The 18301-nt window shown below is 34.6% G+C and overlaps 2 protein-coding genes across 5 annotated transcripts; one reads left to right on the top strand and one right to left on the bottom strand.

The window, feature by feature from the left end:
• Positions 1–411: 411 nt before the first annotated feature.
• Positions 412–6163, bottom strand: LOC122838980 (lysosome-associated membrane glycoprotein 3). Of its 4 annotated transcripts, none has more exons than XM_044130051.1 (7): positions 6139–6163; positions 3971–4054; positions 3043–3125; positions 2197–2322; positions 2030–2102; positions 1764–1934; positions 412–597 (listed from the first exon to the last, which is right to left on the bottom strand). In XM_044130051.1, the coding sequence occupies exons 1-7, from the start codon at positions 6143–6145 to the stop codon at positions 458–460; spliced, it is 684 nt and encodes a 227-aa protein (XP_043985986.1). In that variant the 5' UTR covers positions 6146–6163; the 3' UTR covers positions 412–457. The 4 variants fall into 4 exon arrangements, with proteins under 4 accessions (XP_043985986.1, XP_043985985.1, XP_043985987.1 ...); XM_044130050.1 differs by lacking the exon at positions 6139–6163 and adding an exon at positions 5338–5923; XM_044130052.1 differs by lacking the exons at positions 1764–1934; positions 6139–6163 and adding an exon at positions 5338–5942 and having other exon boundaries at positions 1980–2102.
• A 1666-nt stretch (positions 6164–7829) lies between these two features.
• Positions 7830–17975, top strand: kng1 (kininogen 1). The gene is made up of 10 exons (XM_044130002.1): positions 7830–7928; positions 8625–8726; positions 11065–11211; positions 12542–12658; positions 12784–12859; positions 14883–15052; positions 15137–15247; positions 15331–15429; positions 15523–15535; positions 16371–17975. Exons 2-10 carry the CDS (start codon positions 8658–8660, stop codon positions 16544–16546), a joined length of 978 nt encoding a protein of 325 aa, XP_043985937.1. The 5' UTR covers positions 7830–7928; positions 8625–8657; the 3' UTR covers positions 16547–17975.
• Positions 17976–18301: the final 326 nt, after the last annotated feature.

The following is an 18301-nucleotide window of genomic DNA, read 5'->3' as shown; positions in this document are numbered from 1 at the left end:
AAACTGAAAATTTCACAGTTCTAAAAGTCAAAAAATCTTGACTGAAAATCTTGATTGAGATATATTGAAGGTTGTGATTATAAACTGATAGAAACTGCTACAGTTTATGGGATTGTGACTGTTATTCCTTTTGTTTTTTCTAGTGGAATTCCAAAGAGGAATAACAAAAGTTATTTCTTTATACTTTAATGTCTTTTTACAGAGTAAGTGCAAGAAGTGAATTTGGATTTCATTTTAATGTTCTTCTAGAAATTTTTCCTTTTATTCAAAAAGTGAGTTGAAAAAAAAAATGCAATAATGTGCTTTACATGAGGTGATATCTCCATACTTTAACATTTAAATTGCGTAACTGATAAATAAAAATGCTTGTTAAAAAGACAGAAACATCAACACTGATATAAAACTGTGAACTGTAAATTTTAGACGTTTAGAGAGTTTAAAAAGTGAAACATTAAGTTCAGAGTCTCTCATATCCTGATGCGTGGCGATCTCTGATGATCAGGAAGCTCAGCACGACGCCGAGGAGGACTCCGGTTGCTATGGACCCGATGATGATGGGAACCGCTCTATGGTTAAAATCTGCCCAGCACTCATCCTCTGACACACAAGAGAGGAAAAAACTCAACATTTAAAAATACTCAGCAGTTTTTGGTAGAGTAAAAAATGCCATCAGACAGGAAAAAAATAAAGTTATATCCAAATTCTGGAATTTCAAAGACTAAAACGAAAATAAATAATACAAATTATTAAAAAATAACTGATTCAGGCAGAAGAAATACTTTCCCACATCTGGCTTTTTAAAAATTTGATTTAATGAAACTAACAAAGTAATTCCAGTGTAAAATTACAATTAGTAAAGCAAAGGTTTTGCACAAACAAGACGTCTCACTTCAACTTAAATTGTAGGTGTCTGTAATTTTTTTAGTTTTTTTATTTGTTAAGTTTAGTTCCTCACAATGAGTAGAATATCCTGAAAATCCACTCAAATAAAAGTAGCGATACTTTATAAAAACATTACTAAAAGTAAAAAGTAGTGTGGTAAAAGTATTTAAGTAAATGTAATTAGTTACTACCCACCTCTGATTATTGATACCTTTTGACAGTGAGACTCTTATCCCTCCATATTTTATAAGCTCTAAGTGGAACATAACTTTAGCTTCTTTTCTCCTAAATCGTTCTTATTTAGTTTTTTAATTTAGTTATAGTTCATATTAATGATGGAAAAGTTCAAACATTATTTATCTAGGCCTCTTGTCACTTTAAATCCAAATAAGCTGCTGCTGGTCATGCCCCCATATGTAATGTTTACAGTCGTGAGTCAAAATGGCTGCAAACAGACGTGCAATTATACACCTGTATATCTTTGAAAAGCAGAAGTGGAGCCTCCTGCACAACCAACAAAAATACAGCAAGTAGTTTCTGGATGGAAAGTCAACAACAAAACACTTGTGTTTTCCTGCAGCCATTGTACAGCGAATACAGCCGTAAAACCAGATGAAAACACGCTGGAGCTCTGCTTGGGTTGCTAGGTAACGGTGACAGAGGCTTTTGAAATTACTAATTTTCCAGACATCATACAACATTAACTTATTGTTAAAAACCATCTGGATGTGTTTATTAAATGCTTGGACTGTTTTTATAAGAGACCCAAATGAAAATACAAGAACGTGCAAAATGTGAATTTTGAAAACTGGGTCTGCTTTAAAATGACTTTTTATGTCCACTAGATAAATTTTGCGTCAGGTTTTCAGCCCTCCTGCTACCTTCTCTGAACTCCCCATCGGGGACACCGAAGGCCTGCATCTGCAGACGAACCAACTTGATCCGCAGCTCAGAGGAAACCGAAAGGAGCGACTCTGACGTACACTTGAAGCTTCTGTCATTTGCTGCTTTAAAAAGCGTCTGGTTAGATAGAAACCCAGAATATGTTTTATCTGTGAAGAAAATAAAGCCGTAAGACAAAAAGAATTAAAGCTTACATTTTACTGTTCCAGATAAAATGTTTTCTGTAACATATCTGAGCTCTCACTGGGGCATCCTTTGCAAACAGGTAGAGGGAACAATCGAGCCGCCAGTTTGGTGACGTAGAAATGATCTTCATCCTGTAGGAGAAATAACCGGACAATAAAATTTTACACACAAATGAACATGTGTTAAGGAAATCCTAAGCAGTTAAATTGGTTCCTGTTTTGTTACTTTTCTGAAGGTGAACTCCAGACGTGCAGAATTATCCGGCAGCATGAGGGACAGAAGAGCTTCATCTTTGCTGCATTCACCGCTCAGCACAACTCTGGACGGATCAAGGCTGAAATACCAGTTTGTCTAAACACACACAGAGAGAAACGCTTCGAGTTATATTCACTAATAATTCCTGCATTTCAGTTACAAGAATCTCAAAGCTGATGCTGCACGGATATATTTAACCCCACGTGTCAAAGCTAAGGCACGAGGGCCAAACCTGGCCCACCAAAACTTCTGATTTGGCCCTGTCTAGACTCCAGAGGGAGGCATAAATATAACTTTCAAGACAACAGTTGTGTGCTTAAATGTTATTTTGTCAATCAAATCAAAGCAGTTTTTATCTGCATACTTGCAAATTACAACATGCAGTCCCTCCAGTGTTTTGTGATTCTGTGGTTAAGTAGATTCACAAAAAATCAACAAATTCCTGCATTTTTTCATGCGAAAGCATAATTGTGAGATTATTGCAAATTTTCTGCAACACATGTAAAAGACATTGGGCTAAAGTTACATTTACCGCCATACAGAGGAGCAAATATCGCAAAATATCTTTAAAATATTTAGAATTAGCACCATAAAAATAGATTTTGATTTCAAAATAAAACAATCGCAAAATTCTGGAGGGGCGGATCAATGTGAAACAATGTTTGATATTTAATTTTAAGAACTACATGTTGACTACAGACACAGATATTTATTAATACTTTAACAGTTTCAAAGTATTCTGTCAGAACCGACCCAGATTGAAAATGAGTTTGACACCAACAAACACACACTGCTGAATGCTTCAAAGCTTCTCACCTTGTTCTCGATAACAACATACTCTGCTCCCAGATTGGCTTTAATGCACGGCTGCCCAGCATGATCTCTCAGCATGTAGCTTCCTGTGGACGCAACAAATGCAAGTGCATTAAGTCTGTGGTTGGATAGGTGGCCTGAGACAAACAATAATTTACTGCCTGAATATATTTGTTATGTTTCATACTTTACATCGTGTTAAGCTACACTGAACAAATGACATCCAACAAATTTCTCTCAGTTTAACTAAAATTCTTCCACCAGATGTTTTTTTAAATCTAATTTTATGTGTAATTTGTATAATTTCACAGCTAAAATACTACATACAGAACATTGCGTTGGGGGGGGCGTGGTCCACTCAACGTTCTCAACGTTTAAACTGGAGCATGAAAATGTCTGCAAACAGATGCAGTCATACAAACATCTTTCCTCAACGGTAAGTCGACAACAAAACACTCATTCTGTTGTTTTTTTTTACACTTTAGAGAGCACACAGTGGTAAAAACCAACCAATTGTTCTGTAGCTCTACTTGAGTTGCTAGGAAACGGGCGGTTGAGGTTGCTAGGTAACGGGGCAGTGCCCGCAGAATGTTGCTTAACAATCCAGAGGTTTTTCTAAGGGCTAAAGAAACACATTAACGTATTGAGAAAAACAGCTGGGTGTTTTTTTTTTAAAGCGCTTGAGTTATTTTTAGAAGCATTTGAGACCCGAATGAAAATTAAAAAACGTAAAAAATGTGAATTAATACGCTCCAAAATGCTAACATTTTCAGCCCTGTAGCTCATTCTTCTGGAAAGTTCTACTGAAGAAAAGTCCAGACAGTTTGAGAAAACCTCAACACTTCCTAACACGGCTGGCGCCATCCTCTTTGCATCTTATTGATTATTTATTAATAGTTGTTCTTGTCATAATTCAGGTGACTGGGCTCACCAGGAGTGGGAATGGTTTCCATGTGCTGAAGAACAGGCCTGTAGAAAAGAGCCTTAGAGCTGCCATTCCTCTGCAGGCGGAGACCTGATGAAGAACGAACTTTATCACTTTTTCTTCTGAAAGTTTATTAATGTGATGCTGAAGCAGAAACAGTGTGAGAAAATGTGAGGATGTCAGTAAAATGCTTAAAATGGAATATATTTTATTATCCCCTAGGGGAAACTTGTCCTATTAGCAGCTGCTCAATCAAAAATAAACACTTACAAAACATATAAACAGCTAGAAATGTAGACTAAATACACAACTGTTTAAAAATAACACACATAATTACACCAGAAGGAATGCGAATATATCTTGTACCAGCGGTCTCTGAAATTTAGACACTATACTATTCAAGAATTGTCCAAAATCTTGTCACCGCAACAAATTGTTGGTGCAAATGGACAGGTTTTATATTTTTATAGACATTTTAGGAAAAACTTTCACTAATATGTCTTTTTTTTTAAAGATGTAGACAAATCCAAATATTCTGAAAGTGGAAAAAGTTACAAAAGCACAAAATATTTGTCTTTAGTTCAGCAAATTTGTATTATTAATTTGATAGTAACTGAATCACAACTGTGCAGTCAGTGCCTGTTACACTAAAAACAGGAAGCTGGTTTTGAAGATACTGACCCATATCTGCTAAGGATAAGACAAATTTAAATTATTTTCTAAAAAAAGTGGAGAACAATGGATCAATAAACTGCCAACATTTTCATGAGACAAAATGTCTGCAGACCACACACATCCTGGACACAAACTGTTTAGACTTTTACCTTTAGGTTGGCACTAGAGAGCTGTCTCTCTGGTGAAGAGAGCCAACATCAATATGATTCATATCTGCATTAATTCAACCTCATGTTCCTCGTTAAAAAGAAAAAAGAACACTACATATTAGATGAAACAAAAAATTATCTTTTTTTATTTTTACAGTTTTCAGATATTTAATTCAATGTTTTCATTGAGAGCGAAGTGAAGTTAAGTTATATTTCTTGTTTCTGTACATGAACATGGCGAATGAGGCTGATTCTGTGGAAACACTGCAGTTGATTTCATGTGTCTTAAACCCACAGAATGAGAAAGAACAAAACTGAGAGCTATCACCCCTGTATGGGCAAAAAAAAAACAAGATAAAAATGAATATTTTATTCATGAACATGGATTTGAGTAACAAAGTCTGATATCTGACTTGGTTAATTGGAACCAGAATCAATATTTCTACCGTTCAGCGGTTTTATAAAAAAAATTTTACCCGCAAATCAAAAGAGAAATCACAAAGTACCTCATTTTAAACCAATAATGTAGTGAAAAAGCATCAAACTTACCTGGAAGAAAAGCAGTTAAAAGGAAAACAACCAGTCTGCTCATATGTGGATTTAGCTGCATGGTTAGAGAAGCAATGTGAAGGTAGATTGGTGACAGATAGGAAGTGCAGCTGTGGTTTGCTTTGTAAATGTGAGAGCAGCTCATGAAGAGAGACCACAGAAGCAGAAAGTCAGTTGAAAAGTTTCTCTGCAGCATCTGAATTTTCCATTTAATGAGTAAATTATGAATGTAAAGAAATCATTATCCAAGATGGAAAATTTAACTCAATAAACAGTAAAAAAAACAAAACAAAAAAAAGCATTACATGTCAAGTTTAATGCAGGATTTCCACTTGTCTTTAAATAGACTTAGCAGCGTTATTAGAGAGGAGAGACAAAAAAGTATCAGCTTGTTGTGTGAAGAGTAAGTTTCTTCTTGTTTGATTTCTTTGGTCAAATTTAACTTAATACTATACTTAAATTACCAAATTTAATCTAGTTTTGGTTTTTTGTCCAACTTAAATGATCAAATAATCAGTAAAACTTGAACACTTACAGAATGATGTTAAAATGCTGATTTAATTTAATGGAAATAGTATGGTAGCTGAAAGAAACTCCAAAACACACAACCACAAAAAAACCCAAAACCAGATGAAAAACGCTTAAATCACAGAAAAATAAAAAAATAGAAACCTACAACCAACAAAACAAATACAAAAGAGACATAATGCAACAACAGAACAATCCTGTCACCACATGCAACAGAAGAGAAATGCTGCAAACAGCAAAAATAACAGGAAGTATAAAACGCTACAAACTCACTCCACATAACAGAAGACCTCCAGACCACTAGGGGGAGTCGACCACCAAATCACATGGAGCCAGACTCAGTAAAGACGATGAAAGTTGGAGGAAGAAAGGAGCGACCATATTCAATATTATTTAATATCGACACACTTCATGCGCTTTTCAAACATTCAATATTATGTAATATTCTAGAAAAGCAGCGTATTTACTGTTTTTATCCACTCTGAACCAACATGGCCTGAAAGGCTGCTCACCGAGGAAGAAGCCATTACTCTGATATACAGCTGGCCGATAAACTGATTTAATTAATTGAATTTGAAGATAAAATTTTTGGAAAATCAGTTTTTTTTTTCACCAGTGTACTCCTTGCATTTTCATAGTTATGTGTGATGTAAGCAGGTCCAGGACGGCCATCTTGGTTTACAGCTTCTATTTATTTGGACTTTGAATTCAGGTCAACTCTAAAATTGAATATTTAGGCAAGGCTAAGATTTTGTTTGATTTTTAAAGGCAGGAATAAAGTCATAATAAAGATTTTAATGAGAAATGTCACCATAATTAGTGGAAGTACTGCTAGCATCAAATTATTATTATTATTAGTAAGCTTTTTTCTTATTAAAACAACTTTTACTCACAATTTTGAGATACATTTTCTGGTAAAATTGTGTTTTTTTCCTCCTATTATGATTATATTGTCGCAATTAAGCACAAATTCTCATAACCTCTGTTGTACAACTCAGTCTGAAATGAAATCCACCTTTTAAAGATATTTTCTGGCCACAACGAGAAGAAGAAGAAGAAATCTGAGGTGTTCAAACCTAAGGACACTACATGCTGTCAAGCACGGTGGCGCCACTATCATGCTGTGCGTCTATTTCAGTACAATTGGTCACAAACACATTAAATCAGATTTTGATTAATTAATTAATATGAATTCTATCAATTATGCCAGAAATTATGTTAATCTGCGTTTGGAACTAGCACTTTTTCATCACCACAAGCTCTTATTTCTTGCTGAAAAGTTACTTATAAGTTAGTTTTGTCTTATTTCATATATTTGCACGAGAAACTAGACCAAAATTACTTGGCAAAATGTTGTGTTTTGCAGTGCAAGCTTTAAATTATATCTTTGTAAACATCTCAAACACACCAGAGATGGAGGAATACAAAGAAATGTTCATTTTTATTACACCAAAAATCAGATTCTGCAGCAATATCTCAAACCCCAACTAGAACGTCTTGAGAAGAATTAAGCTCCTTTAATTTACCACATTTCCCTGTAATCTTTTACTTTCCAGTATGTTTTAAATTTCTAAATGCCGCTGAAGTGACTTATGAACTGTAAACAGGCAAACTGGGGGCAGATCCACAGAAAAGATTTCGTAATCTGTTGATCTTGGTGCATGGAAGCTCTCCTCAGCTTGTTGACGGACAGTTGGTGGGGAAATCAGAGTGGCTGGGGTTAAAGGTCGACGGGGACAAAGTTCCACTTAAAACTGACTGAAAAAACACAGCGATCGTGCTAACAGTGGCGTGCAAACACAAACGTTACAAACAAATTCAAATCTGTGTTTTTAGGCGTCGCTTTCTGTGTGGTTCAGAGCGTAATGTGGGGAAGTTTGTGCGTTTTGCTTTGCGTTCCCTTTGCCTCTGAAATGGCTGATGTATTGAGTGGGAGGGCAAACAGTTCTTAGAGAAAATTGTGTGTGTGTCCTTTGTGTCATCATCTTCCTCAGGAATCCCAGCCACAGCTGAAGAGGACAAATTCACTCAATCATCCGGAGACAGGAGTCGGGATTTTCACTGTAAGCTAGCTTTGGAACAATTCGACTGGGGGATGTGAAGTAAAAACTGTTTCGTTATTTCTCTTAACATTTTTACTTATTTTTTTTTACTATTTAACCACATTAGTATTGTTCAATCTGTTAGAGGAGGTAGGCTGGAGAGTTTCCGCAAAACCAATCAGAGGTTCCCTGCAGCAGGCTGATAGCAGCAATGCTTTGCCACAAGCAAGGCGCCAGTATTTGTTATGGAATAAGTCCTGAGGCTAAACACGTTTCTCTATAGAATGCCACCAGCTCAGAGTTTTGAAAAATTGATGCACGTGCTGGATATTCTGGTCTGACAATGTTCTTGTTATGCAAAATTGTTCCATTAGCAAACCTGATTCTTGGAGACTCGCATATTTGAACAAGTTAACTGACCCTCCAGCGAGGACGAGGTTGACCTCTCCCCACCCTGTGGTTTCGTCTCCTGCATGAAAATTGTTCAACTGGAACTGGAGTGACCACATTGTGTGTCATGAGTTCTATATATTGTGAAGCTTGCAGCTCCAAGTCAGAACTCAGAGCCGCTCGCTGCCGTGTTGTTCTCCGTCGGCTCTTTGCCATTTGCCAGAGTCTCAGCCTGATCTGTTGTCACACAGATTTTGTCCACAGGGAAGTTTGGTTTGTGAGGTGAAAACCCTGATAATTAGTTTTATTTTTTTCTGTGGTTTGCAGCGGAGTAAAAAGGCGAAGCAGTCACCAACGTGCATGATGAGCAGCGCAGTGGGGCTGTTTGTCGCCGCTCTGCTGTGTTTCTGCAGCTCAGCGTTCGGGCAGGTAAGAGAAAAGAAAACATTCGAAAAGAGAGAAGAAGAGCTTTAAGATGTGAGAAACTCTTCAATGACTTAAAGAAACCACAACATTTTTTCCAGAGTTTATTGATTTATAAAGAACTTAAAAACAAAATCTCACCAAGTAATTTTGGTTTGGTTTCTAGTGTAAATGTCTTAGTACACCTGAAATAAAACTAAACCAGCTTAAAAGTAACTTTCCAGCAAGATATAGAACAGGGTGTTCAAAGTGCGGCCCGAGGGCCATTTGTGGCCCTTCGACTGATTTTTTTGTGGCCCCCGACTGAAGTTCAAGAACGATACAAATTTGTTTATTTTAATCCATGGTAAAAAATGATTTGGAATAGAAAATGTTAAACATAACAACAAAGTATTCGTCTTTTTACTTACACAATTCGACTTTTATCGAATGTATTAAACTCATCTAAACGTTTTGAAATTAACCAAATCCTGCTCTTATAACAGATTTAATTTGTTCAACTAAGCCTAAAATAATTTAAAACTAGATGATTTAATACAGCAAGCGCGCAAAATTCTTTTCAACATTTTTAAGATATGATGAAAAACATCAACTTCCTTCAAGAAAACAAATAAAAAATAACTATTTGCTTGATTGTAGGTTTATTTTGTGCTTTTGACTGAACGAGTTTGACCCATAAAAAAGTTTGGACACCCCTGATTAAGGACTTTATTTTAAGTAAATAATTTATTAACATTGATAAAAATAAGTTCTGGTTCCACTGGCAGATTATTTAATTTAAAATAAGATTTTTTCCTACAAGTGATAATACAGGGAAAATGTATACAACCTGTACAGCATGAGATTTGTGATTATATATTGAGTTGGTGAGTTATAAGCTAATTTTATGAGCAATTAGATCCAAAGGAGAAATCAAATTTTGATGAAACTCGTCAATATGGGTTGAAAAGAAACCTGTAAATTATTAAACTTCTACATTTTGGACCAATTTATAAATTTTACCAACTTCAGCGAATTAGCTTGTGATGTCAAATGAACTGAAGTCACTATTTACACAACGTGGAAATTAAAAAAATACATCAATACTGCTCAGGAAAACTTAAATAATAAAATATATATATATATATATATAGAGAGAGAGAGATAATACCTGAAATTGAGCGTTTTATTGTGGGTGCATTTACTTCAAAATGATTTTAAACTGCTGATGTATTTGTGAAGCAAAAAGCTGTTTAAATTTGTTGTTACTGTGGCTTTTCACTTTTCAAAAAACCTCCAATCTAATTATATCTGGTTCTTATTGTGTCTTATCAAAACTAATTCTATTAAATGAGGCAAAAACTGAAGCGCAGTTTGAGCAAACTTCATTCAGTTATTCACAAACTACATTGTTTTTTAATGACACATAATGACACCGTCATCAGCATAAAAGGAAACCAAAATATTAAAAAATCAACAGTGAGAATGTGATTTTCAGGCTTGTTCACTGCAAAAACGAAATGTTACTATTTTTGGTCGAGTTGCTAGTCTAAATATCTTAGTACACTTTAAATTAGACAAAAATAACTTACAAGTAACTTTTTTCCTTAATATTGATAAAAACATTCTATCCATATTTTCACTGGCAAAGTATTTCACTTATAATGATGCACAAAGAATACTTTTAAACGTATTTTTTAAAATAATAACAGTCAAGTAATTGAGTGTAAATATCTTGTTACACTTGAAATAAGACAAACTAATTTACAAGTTACTTTTCTGCAAGAAACAGAAGCTTTTTTAAGTGACTAATTACTTAATACTGATTAAAAAGTTCTAGTTCTTTTGGCAGATTAATTTACTAATAACAGGACATTTTTCCCTTGTTATAAATTAAATAATCTACCATTGGATCAATAACTTGAAACAAGTTACTTTGTCTTGGAGAAAAGTTACTTGTAGTTTATTCCACTTGAAATAAAACAAAATTAGAACATTACTAAAACTGGACCAACAATACTTGGTAAAATATTGTGTTTTCTGATTGTAGACACAATCACATCAAAAAAAGAGAGAGAAATGGTGATTATATCTTAGGAACCACATGAAATCTTTCACTTACAGATGATTTTATGAACCAAGTGGTTTCATTTAATCACTTTGTGTGACATCTTAAATAAAAAATTATACTTTACTTTATCAAAACAGGCTAAATTGATCCCACCTTCAGTTTTGCAAATGTGTCATAAATCCCTCAAATGTTTTAAAAAACATTACTTTTCTCTCTTAAAATAAAGATTTAATCTTTTGTGTGCGAGTTTGCCATTAACGTCTCTAGTTTTGTTGTTGTTGTTGTTTGGTCCAGGCGGACGTGGACGGCCAGCGAGGCGTTCTGGTTTTCTGCGATGACCCCTCAGTGCAGAAGGCCGTCACCAGCGCCTTGCATGAGTTCAACAGCAAGCTGACCGTCGGACAGAAGCTGGCTCTGTTTGAGATCAGAGTGGCCAAGAAGGTACAGCAGCTGGAGAAATAATGCAGCTTCCTGCAACAGCGCAGGAGAACTCAGGATCTCATTAATATTCATGATCTCATTGATATTCATGATCTCATTAATATTATTCCGCAGTTCAGACAGAGTCAGATGTGATGAAGTCATGTTTCCGTCATCTTGATTTAGACATAAATCGCAGCTTTTGTTGAATTTAGAAATTATTTTCCAAAACAAAATGGCTGACAGATTTCTGGAAAATGCAGTTTGACCCTTTGACCTTTGCTACATGCTGATTGCAGAGTTGTGTAGTGACTGGTTAAATTTAAAAGAAGTAATACTTTTAGGAGTATTTTTACACTGCTGCACTGCAAAAACAGAAAATGTTAAAAAGTGTTTTTGGTTTTGTATAATAACATGATCATCAGCGTAGAAGGACGCCAAAATCTAATAAATAAACAGCGGGAATGTAATTTACAGGCTAGTGCAAAAGTCTTAGTACACTTGAAATGAGACAAACCAACTTAAGTAAGTTTTCAGCAAGATTTAGGAGCTTTTATTGGGTAAATAATTCCTTAATGTCAATGAAAAAGTTCTAGTTTCACTGGCAGATTATTTCACTTATAACAAGATGGTTTCCTGTTTTAAGTGAAATAATCTGCATATGGAGCAAGTATTTTTAATTATTATTAAGGAATTATTGAATTAAAACTATTTCTGATATCCAGCTATAAAGTTACTTTCAGATAGTTTTTTTTATTTTGAGTGTACTAAGATATCTTCATTAGAAACTCGACCAAAAATATTCTGTAAGATTTTGTGTTTTTTTGCAGTAGTGTAGTAAAAATACTCCTAAAAGTATATTTTTTACTCTTACTTGAGTCATTTCTTTTTTGGATATTTTAACCCCTATTGACAGTAACTGTACAGATTTCTTTTGTTGCCTGATTTTATTTTGTATTTATGTTATTTACATTAATTATTTTCATTTTGATCTTTTAAATACCAACATTTCCACACAACCTTACATCGTTGTCTGTTTGATGTTGTAATTTTTCAATATTGAATTATTGTTTCGATTACTCAGTGCTTGACTAGAGTTATGAGATCTATACAAATAAAATCTCAAACATTTCCAACTTTTGAAGCTCTGAAATGTTCAGGGTTTTTTTTTAAAGAAAATGTATTATATTAATTTCAAACTTATAATCTCTTCTAGCAATTTTTCAACTTGTCAAGCTCAGAAATTTCATAGCCTTTAGAAATTTTAGACTTTTGGATCTTATAAATTGGAAATATACTAATTTTTCTGGCCCTAATAATCTGTTGCATGACTGTGATTGATTGTGTGCAGACAGAGGACGGATCCGACTCCAGGTACTACCTGGAGTTCACCAGCAGGAGGAGTGACTGTCCAGCAGGGGGCAGCAAAAACTGGACCGACTGCGACTATCTTCCCACCGGAGCTCTGGTAACGACGTTAAAATTATTAAAGGATATTAAATAATAATAAAATAACTCTCTCTCTCTCCTAATACTTGTGTTAGAACAAAGTTCAAGTTTTAAAACTTAAACTCTACAATGTTTTTCCTCCAGGCAGCAATTTCATGCAACTCTACAGTCCACATGAATGAGAAAGAAACCGTCACTAAAGAGGTGTATTGTAATATTGGTGAGTGAATGATCTTACCAGAAACTCATCAGTTAGTTACTCAACCTGCATCCTGCAGTGGAGCAAAAACATCTAAATCAAATAAATTATGGTACATTTGCATTTATTTAGCCATAGAAAATCTACAAAAAACATTTAAGGCATAAAATATTGAAATAGTTTGGGGGAGGAGGGGTTTGTGTCTGAATTAACAGAATTAAGAGGTGAAGGTCAAAGCAAAGATTTGATCAAAAATGTCTCATAATTTGTAAAAGCAAAGCAGTTTTAGAGAAAAGTTTTTCTTATAACAACATTTTCCCAAAAGTGGAATAATCTGCCAGAAGAACTGGTAATTTTTCATCAACATAAAGTAATTATTGACCTAAAACCAGCTCCTGCATCTTGAAACGTTACTTTAAGGTTAGTTTTGTCTTATTTAAAATGTAATATGATATGTTCTCTAGGAACCAAAATAACAATCATTTGGAAACATTGTTTTTCTTTCCCACATTTTAGCGTATATGTAGCAGGATTTTTCCATGTATAGAGTAAAAACACAAAATATTACAAAGTATTTTGTTGTAGTTTCTTGCGCAAATATCTTAATAAAACTTTAGATAAAACTAACTTACAATAATTTTCAGCAAGAAACTGGAGCTTGTTTTAGGTCCATAATTACTTAATGTTGATGAAAAATGACCAGTTCCAATTTCACTTTTATCAGCACATTTTCCCATGTTATAAGTGAAATAACCTGCCAGTGATACTTGGACTTTTCCATTAAAATTTCAACGCTTCTGGTCAAAAAAAAATCTAAACTACAACACTGTCCAAAAGGTTTACTTTGGGACAATATTTGAACTTTTTCCACATGTTGCAAACTGCAAATTGGACGTCAATATGATTTAATTCCCATCAACATTCTCACTGCAGTCTTGAATTAAGAAAGATTACTTTTGTTTATTGTGTGCAAAAAGTCCGATATCTGAGCGTTCCTACAGAATCACGAGTTGGATTAAATAAATATTCCTTCTTGTGTTTTTCTGCCACATCATTTTGCTTTAAAAGAAATTTCAAATAGGAAAAACATGTACTGGTGGGTGTGGAGAAACCAAGATTGTGAAATACATTGAAGCAAATAAGAAAAGCCCAACATTAACCTGTCGCTGCATGGAAAACAGCAGCATGTAGACTTTAATCTGTTTGCTTTACCAGCCAGAGGCAAATGCAAACAGATTCTTTCAAAGTGTGAGGCAACAATTTCCAGGACCAACATGGAAAATTACTTCTTTTATAAAATACATTTTTCTGCTGAAGAATTTAAAGTCCATGTATTATTTTGTTCATTGTTTGAAATTAGACGAGCTGAATCTGAACTGCTGATGTTTAGATTTTACACATTTTGAACTGATCTGATCTATCAGAAGAAAGATACCAGTTACTAAAAATATAAACGTTTGGCAGAAAACAGTAAAAGAAGTAATGAAAACACAGAACTTAATAAAACATTTTGGTGGTTTGATGCCTTCAAGTGTTTTTTTTTTTTTATCTTGTTCACTTTAAACACTTTAAAAAAAACTAAAAAACTAAAAATTATTGATTTACCTTTTGAACACTCCAAAAACAACAAATCTTAGCAAGTCATTTTTGTCTAGTGCAAATATATAAGAATACAAACTAACTTAAAAACAAATTTACAGGAGACAGGAGTTTGTTTTAAGTCAATAATTCTCTAATATTGATGAAAGGTTATTAGTTACACTGTCAGATTATTCAGAGTTACTTTTTAAATCAATATTAAGGATTTATTGATCTAAACTAAGCTCATATCTCACTGAAAAAATACCTGTAAGATAGTTTTGTCTTAATTCAAGTGTACTAAGATGTTTGCACCAAGAACTAGACAAAAAGTATTTGGTAAGATTTTGTGTTTTTGCTGTGAACAAGTTTAGAAATAATATTCTAGTCGTTGGTGTCATTTTATGTTGATGACAGTGTCATTATACAGTTTTTGTTATAGCATTAAATTATTTTGTTTCTTCAGACGGCTACATTTCCGCAGAGAAAGCGAAGTGTTTGGGCTGCCCTGTGGAGATTGAAGAAAACTCAGATGACCTTAAAGTTCCTCTTTTAGCATCAGTGTCCAAGTTTAACTCAATTTCCAACTCAACTCACCTGTTCACCCTGAACAGAGTCAGCCACGCCACTAGACAGGTACAGACTGAAAGAGGGAGACAAAGACAAAACCAGTAAGAAATTATTGCTCCTGCTCTGAACTTACTGTGCTTATGTTTGCAGGTTGTTGCAGGTTTCAGGTACAAGCTGAGATTCGACATGAAGAAAACAACGTGTGCAAAGGCTGAGCACAAAGATCTCAACGACCTGTGTGTCCCAGATGAGGAGAATAAGGTAAAAAACATGAAATAAATCAACTGCATATAGAATTTTTTGGATATAATTGGGTTCCCCCTTTTTAAAAAAACATAATGCAGGAGTTTGCAAACTGTAACGCTACCGTGGATATGGCACCATGGAGACTGGAGCAGCCCAGTGTCTTCCTGGCGCAGTGCGAAGACAGAGCCCTGTCTGCGGTGAGACACTTACTTTGATTTGCAATGATAAAAAATATATGTTTTTGACATTACCTTGAATGAGCAGCCTGTTTACAGCATGCTGTGTTCAAGATGTTAATGGAAAGTTGAGTGGAAGGAAAGCTTTTTGGAAAAAGGAGTAGAAGAAAAAAACATCAGCTTCACAGTAATTTCAGCAAAAACCAATGTCGCAAACATAAACCCTGCAGTAGCCCAAAACATTTCTGAATTAAAATGAACTTCTTTTTAAAAAATTTAATGTTTTGATTTTATGACGGTGCTGAGTTTTTATTAGCTGTAAGTCCAAATCATCTAAATCATGGGTGATCAAGAATGTCCTGAGAAAGGCAAATGGTGGCCAAAGAATATTGTTAAACTTCCCAAAAGATTTCAAAAAACTAATCTGAGAAATTTTCTAAAAAAAAAAAAAAAAAAAAAAAAAAGGAAATTTGAGCATTGGTAGAAAAATACATTTTAAGATAAATATCAGAAATTATCTTTAAGAAAACAAATAAGGAAATTTTTGTTTGAAGTAAAAACTTTCCTAGAGAAAACTCAAATTTTGAGATTAAGCTCAAAAATTTTATAGAGAAAAAAATCTGCAATTTGAATATGAAAAGTTGAACATTTGCTTGAAAAATCATTAGAAATCTTATAGAAAAACAAGGAAATTTCCAACTTCAAAAATCTTTTTTCTACTTTTAAAACTCAGAAATTTCCAAATGTTTTGAAGAACACTGCTGAGATTAACCTCAAAATTTAAGTTTTTTTCTAGCAAATTTTTGACTTTTCAAAGTCAGAAATGTTCTTTTTTCAATAAAATGTGTATTTTTTGGAAGACATTTACTCCTCCTGTTTTTTCTATCTATAACGGCCCTAATAACGGCATCGTGGTGAATTAATTTATTCGTCTCCATTTAATTGGGCTGGTCTCCACTCAGGAACCTCCTCCAAACCGTCAGCCTCCCCCAACGCCAATAACCACCCTTTCCACTGCCCCTCCAGCCCCTGGAAACAATTCAAGCCGGTCCAACCCGTAGCGCCGACAGACGCCGCAAAGGCCTCCCAGAAGCCGCCGTTGGAGGGAGATTTTAGTGATACTGACCTGCTTTCTTAGATTATTTCTCAAGAAGCCGCATTTATTGTATGTTAGGATATAAAAATGTGTCCTCAATGAATTATGTTTAACTTTTTTTTCCCTTGCAAACAAGGCTCTATTGATTTAAATTTTTCCAGAACCACCTTCGGAGCTAAAGGCTGTTAGCAGACATATTTTTATTGTAACCCTTTTCTCTATTCTTTGGTTCAAAGTAACCAGGTTTTCTATTTAAAAATGTTTAGGAGTGATATAATTCAGGATGTCTAAAGAAACTTTTTTCCCCCAGAATGCGGGCAGCATGCTACAAAAATGAAAAAGTAGCAGTACCACCAACTGACTACTCAATGCTAAACGGAAAAAGCTAGCTAGATTAATAGCGGTTGATTAACAGCTAGCTAGATTGCTAGCGGTTGATTAACAGCTAGCTAGATTGCTAGCGGTTGATTAACAGCTAGCTAGATTGCTAGCGGTTGATTAACAGCTAGCTAAATTGCTAGCGGTTGATTAACTGCTAGCTAGATTGCTAGCGGTTGATTATCAGCTAGCTAGATTGCTAGCGGTTGATTATCGGCTAGCTAGATTGCTAGCGGTTGATTATCGGCTAGCTAGATTGCTAGCGGTTGATTATCGGCTAGCTAGATTGCTAGCGGTTGATTATCGGCTAGCTAGATTGCTAGCGGTTGATTATCGGCTAGCTAGCAGTAGCCTCAACGACCATAGATATGTTGTGTCAACGGCACAAAGTCAGAACATAATGAAGACGTCTGCGTGCGACCCAAACTTTTGCCTGACAAAAAAGCCTCTAGACAAAAACAAGCTACATTGAATATGTCGAAACTAAGAGCTCTAACTTGTACAGCAAATTTCCTCAAGTCATTTTCACAGGAATACCTATCATCCATCCATCCATTATCTGAACACCCTTCTTCCCTAATGGGGTCGGGAGGGTCGCTGGTTCCTCTCCAGCTGCGTCCCGGGCGAGAGGCGGGGTTCACCCTGGACAGGTCGCCAGTCTGTCGCAGAATACCTATCTTTTTAAGGCAATTTAACCCACATTTGTGAATCCTTCACCCATAAGTAAGGTCTGATTCCCAAAGATCAACTAAAAACCTAAAATACATAGTAAATGAAGAGCAGAAGATTCATATATCAGGGTCACAATTTGCTGTTATGGCCAGGCTAAAATTGGATAGAAAATTAAGAGAAAAAGCCACATTTCAAATAAAATTTCCCTACAATTTTTTAAGGCTTAAAATTAAATACATCTCCATGGAAACAAAGAATAAAGCATGGATGGGTTAATCTTTGTAAAAACACTTAACACGTGTAAGCAACTGCAAGAATATACCAGAGAAAGACCTGGGAAAAAAGACAGAACTCTTATTGGTTGTTAGAGTTGTTTTATATTAGTGCCATTTAAATAAAGATGAGCAATTATACTCTTATAATGGAATTACTTGAATTATCAATAAATTGTATGTTTTTTGTGAGTGAAAGTATAAAGGCTCACTGTGCCTAAAAAATATTCACTTCTGTTGCTTTTACAAAATGATCAGAATTTTGATTTTACTTTTTTCTTCTTTTTACAAAAATGAAACCTTTAATGTAGAAGTGAAATCTGTAAATTTGTAGCTTATGATTGATTTGTGAAGAACATAAAAACAGTAAAAAAAAATTATTTTCTAAAGTAAACATTAAAAGATTTGAATATTTGTGAAAATCTGTGAAATATAATCATCTGAATGAATAAAAAAAAGTAACAGTAAGTAAAAG

This window comes from Gambusia affinis, linkage group LG10 (assembly GCF_019740435.1).
Source record: "Gambusia affinis linkage group LG10, SWU_Gaff_1.0, whole genome shotgun sequence".
Taxonomy (NCBI): domain Eukaryota; kingdom Metazoa; phylum Chordata; class Actinopteri; order Cyprinodontiformes; family Poeciliidae; genus Gambusia; species Gambusia affinis.
This window is presented reverse-complemented; position numbering and strand designations above follow the sequence as displayed.